At 35.8% G+C, this 12,067-nt stretch overlaps 1 protein-coding gene across 1 annotated transcript in view; it reads right to left on the bottom strand.

Annotated features, from left to right (window-relative positions):
- LOC111161001 (testis expressed 11) overlaps nt 1-12,067 on the bottom strand; it is a 273,790-nt gene that overhangs the window by 172,144 nt on the left and 89,579 nt on the right. The window contains exons 10-11 of the mRNA XM_022524429.1: nt 11,721-11,802; nt 8,132-8,210 (exon numbers count right to left, since the gene is read on the bottom strand). Of these exons, the coding sequence (XP_022380137.1) occupies nt 8,132-8,210; nt 11,721-11,802 (161 nt within the window). The remainder of the gene's footprint in view (nt 1-8,131; nt 8,211-11,720; nt 11,803-12,067) is intronic.

Raw genomic sequence — 12,067 nt, 5'->3', positions numbered from 1 at the left:
TAATAATAACAGAAGTCCCTCCTTATATGTAATTTCTTCAAATGTAAATGGATGAAACTCCAATCACAAGGCAGAGATTGGAAGAATAGATAAATAGAATCCAACAACGTACTGTCCAGAAGAGACTCACTTGAGATTCAAAGACACAAACAGGTAAAAAATGAAATGACAAGATATTCCATGCAAATAGTAACCAAAAGTGAGCAGGGGTGTTTGTAACAAAACGGACTTTAAATTTAAAAAGTTACAAAAGACAAAGAAAGACATTATACATTAATTAAAAATGCAATACAGCAAGAAGATATAACAGTAACAACAGACCATCAGTTTAAGAGAACTGAAGGTAAAACAGCGCTCTACGATAACAGTTGGAGACTTCAAGACCTCCTTTCAAAAATGGATAGAACTGGACAAAAGTAAGAAATACAGGGCTTTAACAACACAATAAACCAAGAGACATATACAGCACAGTCCACCCAATAACAAAATACACATTCTTCTCAAGTGCACATGGAACATTTTCCAGGACAGACCAAATGTTAGGCCACAAATTTAGAGTGAAGAGATTTTATTTATTTATTTATTTATTCAGTCATTCATTCAGAGAGAGGACAAGAGCAGGGCAGAGGGGAGAGGGAAAGAGAGAATCTTAAGTAGGCTCCATGCCCAGTGCAGAGCACAATGCAGGGCTCAATCTCGCGACTCTGAGATCACGACCTGAGCTGAAATCAGGAGTCAGAAACCCAACTGACTGAGCCACCAGGCACCCCTCAATAGATTTTAAAAGACAGACATCATGCAGAGTATCTTTTCTGATGACAAATGGATAAAGTTACAAATCAGTAATGGAAGAAAAACTGAAAATATTTAGAATTTGTAGAAATTAAACAATATGCTTAATCAATGAAATGAAGAAGAAATCACAAGGGAAATTAGAAAAACTTAAGACTGAATGAAAATGAAAATACAACCTACCTAGGCTTACAGGACACAGAAAAAACCATGCTAAGGGAGAAATTTGTATCTATAAATGCTTACATTCAATAACAAGAAAGACCTCAAATCAATAACCTAATTCTACAACTAAGGGAATAGGAAAAAGAAGAACAAACTAACCACAAAACTACCAGAAGTAAGGAAATAATAAGATTAGAGCAGAAATAAAAGAAATAGAGACTAGAAAAACAATAGGAAAAAAACAATGAAACTAAGAGTTGGTTTTCTGAAAAGATAAATAAAAGTGACAAATCTTTAGCTAGATTAAGAAAAAAGGAAGACTTGAATAAAATCATGAATGAAAGAAAAGACATTACAACTGATGCCTCAGAAATGAAAGTAATTTTAGGGGCACCTGGGTGGTTCAGTCATTGGGCATCTGCCTTTTGGCTCAGGTCATGATCCCAGAGTCCTGAGCTCAAGCCCCACATTGGGCTCCCTGCTCAGTGGGGAGCCTGCTTCTCCCTCTGCCACTCCCCCTGCTTGTGTTACCTCTCTTGCTGTCTCTCTCTCTGTGTCAAATAAATAAAGTCTTAAGAAAAAAGAAATGAAAAGAATTTTAAGGGACTACCATGAAAACTTATATACCAAATTGGATAACCTAGAAGAATGCATGAATTCCTAGAAACACAACCACCTACAAAGCCTGAATCATTAAGAAATAGAAAACCTGACAGACCTATAACTAGCAAAGAGATTGAAGCAGTAATCAAAAATCTCCCAACAAAGAAAAGTTCAGGATTAGGCGGCTTTACCCCCAAATTCTACCAAATCCTTAAAGAATATATGCCAATCCTTCTCAAAGTCTTCCAAGAAATTGGAGAAGGGAACACTTTGAAACTTTTTTAATGAAGCCAGAATTACCCTCACATCAAAAACAAAACAAAACAAAATAAAACAAAAAAGAAAATACCAATGGAATTTTTCACAGAAGTAGACAGAACAAGAATCCTAAAATTTATATAGAACCACAAATGACCCTGAATAGCCAAAGCAATCCCGAGAAAGAAGAATGAAGCTGGAGGTATAATGCTGCTGGATTTCATACTATACTACAAAGGTACAATAATCAAAACAGTATAGTACTGGCATGAAAATGCACATATAGATCAAAGGAAGAGAACAGACCACCCAGAAAAAAAAAAAGCACACATATATATCATCCTCAATGAAGAAAAGCTGAGAGCTTTTCATCTACAGTCAGGAATAAGACAGAGATGTCCACTCTCACCACTGTTGTTCAACATAGTACTGGAAGTCCTAGCCTCAGCAATCAGACCATAAAAAGAAATAAAAGGCATCCAAATCAGCAAGGAAGACATCAAACTTGCACTATTCACAGATGATATGATTCTCTATGTAGAAAACCTGAAAGACTCTACCAAAAAATTGCTAGAACTGATACATAAATTCAGCAAAGTTGCAGGATTTAAAATCAACATACACAAATCTGTTGGGATTCCTATACACCAATAATGAAGATGCAGAAAGAGAAATCAAGGAATTAATCCCATTTACAATTGCACTAAAATCCATAAGATACAAAGGAATAAACCTAGACAATGAGGTAAAAGATCTGCACTCTGAAAACTATAAAACCCTGATGAAAGACACTGAGGACGACACAAAGAAATGGAAAGACATTCCATGCTCACGGACTGGAAAAATATTGTTCAAATGTCTACACTACCCAAAGCAATCTACGCATTTAATGCAATCCCTATCAAAATACCAACAGCATTCTTCCCAGAGCTAGAACAAACAATCCTAAAATTTGTACAGAACCACCAAAGACCCCAAATAGCCAAAGCAAACAATAAAGAAAAACAAAGCTGGAGGCATCATGATTCCGGACATCAAGCTATATTACAAAGCTGTAGTGATCAGGATAGTACGGCACTGGCACAAAAACAGACACTTAGATCAATGGAGCAGAACAGAAAACCCAGAAATGAAGCCACAACTATATGATCAACTAATCTTCAACAAAGCAGGAAAGAATACCCAATGGAAAACAGTCTCATCAACAAATGTTGTGAAAACTGAACACCAATATACAAAAGAATGAAACTGGAGCACTTTCTTACACCATACACAAAAATAAATTCAAAATGGATGAAAGACCTAAATGTGAGACAGGAAACCATCAACATCCTAGAGGAGAACACAGGCAGCATCTTCTTACTAGACATGTCTCTGGAGACAAAGGAAATAAAAGCAAAATAAACTACCGGGACTTCATCAAGATAAAAGGCTTCTGCACAGCAAAGAAAACAATCAATAAAACTAAAAGGCAGCCTATGGAATGGGAGAAGATATTTGCAAATGACATATCTGATATCTAAAATCTATAAAGAACTAATCAAACTCAACATCCAAAAACAAATGATCCAGTTAAATAGGCAGAAGACACGAAGAGATACATGTTTTCAAAGAAGACATCCAGATGGTTAATGTACACATGAAAAGATTAAAAGATTCTCAACGTCAACTCATCATCAGGGAAATACAAATCAAAACCATGATGAAATACCACCTCACACCGGTCTGAATGCCTAAAATTGACAATATAAGAAACAACAGGTGTTGGTGAGAATGTAGAGAAAGGGAAACCATCTTACACTGTTGGTGGGAATGCAAACTGGCACAGCCACTCTGGAAAACAGTATGGAGGTTCCTCAAAAAGTTAAAAAGAGAACTACCCTATGACCCAGCAATTGCACTACTAGGTATCTACCCAAGGATACAAAATACTGATTCGAAGGAACACATGTACCCCAATGTTTATAGCAGCATTATCAAGAATAGCTAAATTATGAAAAGAACCCAAAGGTCCATCAGCAGAGGAGTAGATAAAGAAGATGCGTGTGTGTGTGCGCGCACGCACGCATGCATGCGTGTGTAATGGAATATTACCCAACCATAAAAAATGAAATCTTGCCATTTGCAAGGATGTAGATGGAGCTATAGAGTATGTGCAAGTGAAGTAAGTCACAGAAGGACAAATACCATGATTTCACTCATATGTGGAATTGAAGAAACAAAACAGATGAACGTGTGGGAAGGGAAAAAAAAGAGAGGGAAGCAGAACCCAAGAGTCTCTTAATGATAGAGAACAAACTCAGGGTTGATGGAGGGAGGTGGGCAGGGGATGGGCTAAATGGGTGACAGGTGTTAAGGAGGGCACTTGTTCAGCACTGGGTGTTGTATGTAAGTGATGAATCATTAAATCCTACTCACGAAACTAATATTACATTGTATATTAACTAGAGTTTAAATAAAATTCTGGAGAAAAAAATTAGAAAAAAAAAAGAAACTGTGTGGTCCAGAAATCTAAAATATATACTATCCTGTCCTTTAAGAGAAAGCTTGCTACTGTGAATTGGATGAAGACAGTTGGAATGCCTACAAAATCTGAAGATAACAAACTGGGAAGAGTAAATACACCACATGACAGAATTTAAATTTACAGGATTATAACAACTGAAAAAAAAATAAGTGCTAACAATCAGGTTGAAACTTAATAGCTTAAAAAATATATGTGGGATAACAAAATATATATTGATCTCTGCTCCTGGTTCCTAGCACCGAGACCTAAAACCCTTGTCATTTCCTAAGTGATAAGAACACTTGGGGCATCTCTTGCTCCAATATTTGTTTTTTGCCCTATCCCTGACACAGAGCTCCTAAAACTCCTGTAAATTCCTAAGTGATAAGAGCTCTAGTAGCATCTTTTGTTCTATTACTCTGGATGGCTCCTGGATGGGGGGCTGATCACCAGAATGACCAAGCCATGATTAGAAGCTTGGAATTTTCAGTTCCCCCCAAATCCTCCAGAGAAGAGAGAAGGACTAGAAATAGAATTAATAATTGATCATGCTTATGTGAGGAAGTCTCCATAAAACCCCAAAAGTGCAGAGTCCAGAGAGCTTCCATGCTGTAAACACATATACACCAAGAGGGTATCACAGCCCAACTCCGTATGCACAGAAGTGCCTGTGCAAAGAATTCTCCTGGATCTCACGTTATGCATCTCTTCACCCAGCTATTCGTCTGTATCTTTTAACAAGTCCTTCAGTAAGCCGGTAAACAAAAGTTAAGTGTTTCCCTGAGTTCTGTGAGCCACTCTAACAAATTAATTGAACCTGAGGAGAAGGATGTTAGAACCTCTGATCTATGTCCAGTTGGTCAGAAACATAGGTGATAACCTGGGCTTGCAACTAACTTCTGATGTGTGGGGAGGGGGGCAGTCTTGTGAGACCAAACCCTTAAACTGTGGGTTCTGATGCTATCTTCAGGTAGATAGTGTCAGAACTGAGTTGAATTGCAGGACACCCAACTAGTACCACAGAGAATTGCTTGGTGTGGGGAAAAACCTCCACATATTTAGTGACAAGAAGTGAAATGTTTTGTGTGAGTAGTAAAGGATATTCACAGGAAGAAATATACATGAGAAAAACACACAGTAGGAAAGAACTAGGTATTTTCCTTTTAGTATGGCCACTGGGTACTTTATCAATCATAAAGGTAAAGGATATGGAATTCAGAAATAAGAGCAGTTGATATTATAAAGATCTAGTTTTCTAAGCGCAGTAAATTCACTATGTGATGTGGCTGTGAGGAAAGAGCTAAACTTAACATTGGTTTCATTAAAAGAAACATAGGCTCTAGAACAGTGCTGCCCAGTTGAACTTCCTATGATAATGGAATTGTTCTCTATGTGCACTGTTCAGTAAGCTCTAGCCACTTACCACATGTGGCTAATGAAACTTGATATATCTAGTGTGACTGAAGGACTTTTTTATTTTGTTTAATTTTTGTTAATTTAAATTTAAATAGTTATATGGGGCTAGCTGCTACAAAATTGGATAGTTCAGGTTTAGAACATTTATCTTTTTATTATTTTTTAAAGATTTTTATTTATTTATCTGACGGAGAGAGAGCAGGAGAGCACAGTCAAGGGGAGTGGCAGAGGGAGGGGGAACCTGGTATGGGGCTCAATCCCAGGTCCCTGGGATCACGACCCAAACCGAAGGCAGTAGCTTAACAAACTGAGCCATCTAGCTGCCCCAGTTTAGAACATTTAGAACATAAAAAGCAGATACTATTGGTTAGACCACATCTGTAGTATTATGTTCACTTCCAGTTACCATACTTACAAACTGTAAGTGACTGACCATATTAATGAACAATGTTAGAATGAAATGGGGAAGAACTGTCAAGTAAAAGATTTTGATATTACCACATGGCAGAACTAGCAGCCTTAGAAATTATTGGAAAACATGTACCAATTGTATATAAGAAAAATTTTTGTGTTGTAGCTTTGTAGAAACATAATCATAATTATTATAATTAATGTATTAATTTCAAATAATATATATTATTATCATTATTACAATCCCCTCTTCCATAGATATTCCAGAAGAGGCTGAATGCCTTCTCATCCAAGAAGTCATGCGTCAGGTAGGAGACTGGTCTGCAACAATGGTTGGTAAGCTACAGCTTGCAGGCCAAATCCAACCCACCACCTGTTTTTGTAAATAAAGCTTTTTGGAACACAGCCAGCTCCATTTATTTACAGATTTTCTATGGCTGCTTTCACACAAGAGCAGAGTAAAGGAGGTGTTACAAAGAATTTATGGTTTACAAAGGCTAAAGGCCCTTTACAGAAAATGTTTACTAACCCACCTAAAATAGTGATTCTCAGAACCACTTGGAGAACTAATAAAGAACAGAGGTCTAGGCTTGTTGGAGTAAGGCAGGGCCTGATCTCTGTATTTTTTAAAAGTTCCCTAGTGCTCACTTTGTATAACCGTTTTATTGAGGTGTAATTCCCATACCATACAATGCATCCATTTAAAGTACACAATTCAGTGGCTTTTAGTGTACTCATACAATTGTACAACCATCACCCAATCAATTTAAAACATTTTCATCACATCAAAAAGAAATGCCATACCCATGAGCAGTCTCTCCCCATTTCCCCCAAGCCTCAAAGCCCTAGGCAAGCACTAATCTACTTCCTATCTGTATAAATGCACCTATTCTGGATAGTATATAAATGGATTGATACAATCTATGATCTTTGTGACTGGCTCCTTTCACTTAGCATAATGTTTTTAAGGTTTATCCATGTTATAACATATATCAGTACCTGTTTCTTTTTATTTTTCTTAATATTTTAAAGGTTTGAACACTAGTTAGTTAACAAACTGTTATATTAGTCTTAGGTGTACAATATAGTAATTCAACAGTTCCATACATCATCCTTTATTGCCAAGTAATATTCCATGGTATGGTTATATCATATTTTGTTTACCTATTCATCAGTTGATAGACATTTTGAATGTTTCCACATTTAAATATTAAGAATAACATTGCTATGAACATTCACATTGAAGTGTTTTAAGGACATGCATTTCCTATTTAATTCAAGAGTGGAACTGTTGGGTCAAATGGTAACTCTCTAACTTACTGAATAAGAGACTGTTTTCAAAGCAGCTGCACAATTTTACATTCCCAGCATTAGTGTATGAGAGTTACAATTTCTCTACATCCTTGTCAACATTTGTTATTATCTGTCTTTTTGAGTATAGCCATCCTAGTGGGTACAAAGTGGTTTCTTGTGGTTTTGACTGACATTTCTCTGATGGCTAATGATGTTGAGCCATCTTTTCAAGTGCTTATTCCCCAGTAATTGTGATGAACACTGAAGTCTGGGAACGATTCAGAGGTCTGTAAATATTCTAAGATCCCTTCTGACGTTAACGGCCCCATACAGATAGAGCCAGAGAGGTGCATTACTCGTAGAACTGCACTTGCTCATGCCTTCCCGTTCCACCTGACACTGTCCTGTAGGCTAACCTAGGCCTAACCTCCTGTTTTTTACAGCCCGACTACCTTACTCCACTTTTTATTTCTTTTTCAAAATTTTAATGTTAATTTTAAAATTAACTTGACTCTTGGCTGTTTAAATCATTCAGCTAACAGTTCCATCTTCTAATGCGATAAGCACAATGGCAAATGCAGTGCTCTGTGAATACAGATGGATATAAATGGATATATTCAATATATATTAATGGAAACCTTAAAAAAATGTTAGTCTTTAGAGAAAAGAAAATCAATTCTACTGTACCTTTCATGATCCATCAGCAGTTTAGCAACATTCAGACAAAAGTCTAGAGACATGTCAAGATGCATTATTTCCATGACAGCTAAAAAAGAAAAAAAAAATGAAATAATCTTATCAGTTTCATTTCAGAGGAAGCTTAACTATTTTCAGTAATTTTTCTCTGTTCAAAATCTACTTTCTAAATGTTTGCCATAGACCATGCCTTGCCTAATAATTTATAAAAACCTTTTTATAAAATAGTAACATCCAATGCTAGAATGTAGTGAAACATGTACTCTTCTATGGATGCCAAGTAACTTGGTACAATCTTTTTGAAAAGCAATTTGGCAATACTGTATGCTAAGAACACAGTGGTTAAAAGCTTGGGACCCTGGGCACCTGGGTGGCTCAGGTGGTTAAGCAACTGCCTTCAGCTCAGGTCATGATCCTGGACTCCTGGGATCGAGTCCCACATCAGGCTCCCAGCTCGGTGGGGAATCTACTTCTCCCTCTGACCTTCTCCCGTCTCATGTGCTCTCTCTCCCTCTCAAATAAATAAATAAAATCTTAAAAAAAAAAAGTTTGGGACCTCAAGTCAAGATAGACTTATATTTGAAACCACTTGCCACCTATATGCCATAGGAAAGTTACTTAGTTCTTCTGTGCCTTAGTTTTGTCATTTGTAAAATGGGAATGTATCATCAATCTCTTAGGTTTGTTGAGAGGGTTACATGAGATAACCAATGTAAATTACATAGCAAAGCACCTAGCACTTAGTAAACACTCAGTAAATGAAAGCTACTGTTATTATTATGCATTCCCTCTACTACAAAAAGTGTACTTCTGAAAAGTCATCTGAAATAAGGGAAAATGTTTATATGCAAAGATATTAAAATCAGTGTAGATTACAATAACAATAAAAAGGAAATATATTCTTGAGTGTCCACTATAGGTGGGTGATAAACTATTACAAAAACCATTAAGTGTTGAGTATGAAAGAACAGAGAAAAATGAATATGCACCACTATGAAAAATGTTTGTAAGATTAGTAAGTGAAAAATCAGAAAATAAAGCCTGCATGTACTATGTAGTCAAAATTCTATAAAACAAACAAATTTAACCAAAATAGAAAAAGCCCTGAAAATAAATATTCAAACTGCTAGAAGTGATTGTGTTCAGACTCCTTATTTACCAAATATCTAATGAGTGTAGTAGTCTCTGTGCTTGGTGCTAAGAACCCAGTATTGGAAAATACACACAAAAATACCTATTGTCAGGGAACTTATATTCCAGTAAATGGCAGTACTATGTATATTTTTAGTATTTTCCAAAAGTTTCCTTAATGGGTATGTGCTATCCTTTCATAATAAAAACAATTTTGTATATTTTTTTCAGTTTTTCTACTAAGAAAAATACCAGTGAAACTCTAATGCCAGCAGTTAGATTGGCCATTCTAAGAGTAAAGTACTTCTACTAGCAAAGAAATGAACAGACTATAAAAATGCAAGTTTCAACACATTCTCTCAATACATCAAAGTAAAAGATAATTTAATATTTTAAGGTATAGAAAACGTGGGATTCAGGGAAGTCTCCTAAATTGTAATCTAACATTGAGACTTCATTAATCTGAATATCAAGAGACTAAATAAAAACAATATGGGCATAAAGAATAGTTTCATTTTAAACTCTTCTTTTTATCTGCATTTTGATAAATATTATAATGGGGAATTCTAATCTAAGATCAATCAATTTTAAAGTAGGTGACTTCATAATCCCTTTGCTCTTCCTATATTGTATAGATTTGAGTAAGCCTATTCCTTTAAATGGTTAGTTGGTTTATTCTCCTAGTGGAAAAAAAAGTAGAGTTGTCTTCCTGGTTCCTAACATTTTTCAACCTGTGTATACTGAGATGATACTGTTATGTAGAGATACAGAATCTTCTATACACTTCAGCTTCTAAGGTCTCCTAGTGATTAGCTAAAATTCTAGAGGTCACAGAAAGTTTCAGATGTACTAAATTAGAACTAAATTTAGAGCTACTACCAAATTTGATCATTATCCTATTTATTAAAATTATTATTTATGGGATAATTAATTATATCAGAATATAATTTTATATAGTAAAAAATGCAGCTCTATAATGCAACTACATTTTTATATAGAAAAAAAAGCATATACACATTAAAAGAATTTAAATTATTTTTATGGCTAAACATTATTGAAATATTGTTAAGGGGCCAGTGTGCATATACAGACTTTTTGTAGTAGTAACAGTAATAATTAATAGCTACAATAACAGGTAACAGGTTTTGCACACTAACTCTGCACCAGGCATACTGCTAAATGCTTTATATACATTTTCTCAGGGATTCTCAAAATAACACAATGAGGTAGACATTATTATTATATCTCTTTTAAAGATGAAGAAACAGAAGCACAGAAAAATTAAGTGACTTGCCAAATGACTCAAACATGTATATCAGGATGTTTATTCTGTGAGGTATACATTCTAGACCCTTAAGCATTCTAAAAAAGGGGGGCAGAGCGCCTGGGTGGCTCAGTGGGTTAAAGCCTCTGCCTTTGGCTCTGGTCATGATCCCAGGGTCCTGGGATGAAGCCCCACATCAGGCTCGCTGCTCAGCAGGGAGCCTGCTTCCCCCACTCTCTCTGCCTCTCTGCCTACTTGTGATCTCTTGCCTGTCAAATAAATAAATAAATAAACAAATAAAATCTTAAAAAAAAAAAAAGAATTCTGAAAAAGGGGCACCTGAGTGGTACACTCAGTTAAGCGTCCAACCATTGGTTTCAGCTCAGGTTGTGATCTCAGGGTCGTGAGATCAAGCCCCATGTTGAGCTCTACACTCAGCATGGAGTCTGCTTAAGACTCTCTCTCCCTTTCCCTCTGCCTTTCCCCCACCTTCTAAAATAATAAATCTTAAAAAGAAGAATTTTGAAAAACAAATAGCAATGTTTATACAAGTAATTATAGAAAGCACAGCACTACAAAGGCATTTTCCATCCAAAGTTAATTTTTTTTCATGGTGATAGACAATTTTGGAAGGGCAGCTGTAATTTTTGCTAAACTAAAAAACAAACAAACAAAACTCAAAAACATAATGGTTTTTATTCAGCTCTTTTTTTACTATTAAATCTCCAGCTAGTCCCTCTTCCTTCTCTTTTTCTTCCTAGCTGACAAGCCTCTCCTTTTCCTACGTGATCAATTTCTTTCTCAGTCACTATCAAATCACACTTGTTAGGATACTATAAAAGAGAGAGTCAATTATCATATGGTTTCACTTATTTGTGGAGTATAACAAATAACATGGAGGACAAGGGGAGTTAGAGAGGAGAAGGGAGTTGGGGGAAATTGGAAGGGGAGGTGAACCATGAGAGACTATGGACTCTGAAAAACAATCTGAGGGGTTTGAAGCGGCGGGGGGTGGGAGGTTGGGGGAACCAGGTGGTGGGTATTAGAGAGGGCACAGATTGCATGGAGCACTGGGTGTGATGCAAAAACAAGGAATACTGTTATGCTGAAAAAAAAAAAGATCCTGTATTAAACAAACTGGAAATGATATTTCAAAATTGTGTGTTCTTCATACAGAGATGATACCTTCAAAGAGTTCTTCATTAGCTATTTCACTCTTCAAGAGGATTTTCATCTTTAAGAAAAGCCCAGCTGGATTCAAATGTTCCTATTTTAAATAGAGAAATCACAGTGACATTAAAACTGTAGAATGTAAAAGACAATTTTCAAGTAATTGCCTGTTTTATTTAACCACAACAGAATGACTCATGACCAAAAAAAATCAAAATTATAAAAGATCAGATCATAAAATCCAGTTTATCTCCGAGAATATTTTTTTATATTTAACTTAATCTAAATAACACAAGGAAAAAACATTTAAACATTTGATTGAGTGGCAAGCACTTAATGGCAAGGTCAATACTTAAACTGTG

This window comes from Enhydra lutris, unplaced genomic scaffold (assembly GCF_002288905.1).
Source record: "Enhydra lutris kenyoni isolate GAN:26980312 unplaced genomic scaffold, ASM228890v2 scaffoldscaffold81, whole genome shotgun sequence".
Classification (NCBI taxonomy): domain Eukaryota; kingdom Metazoa; phylum Chordata; class Mammalia; order Carnivora; family Mustelidae; genus Enhydra; species Enhydra lutris.
This window is presented reverse-complemented; position numbering and strand designations above follow the sequence as displayed.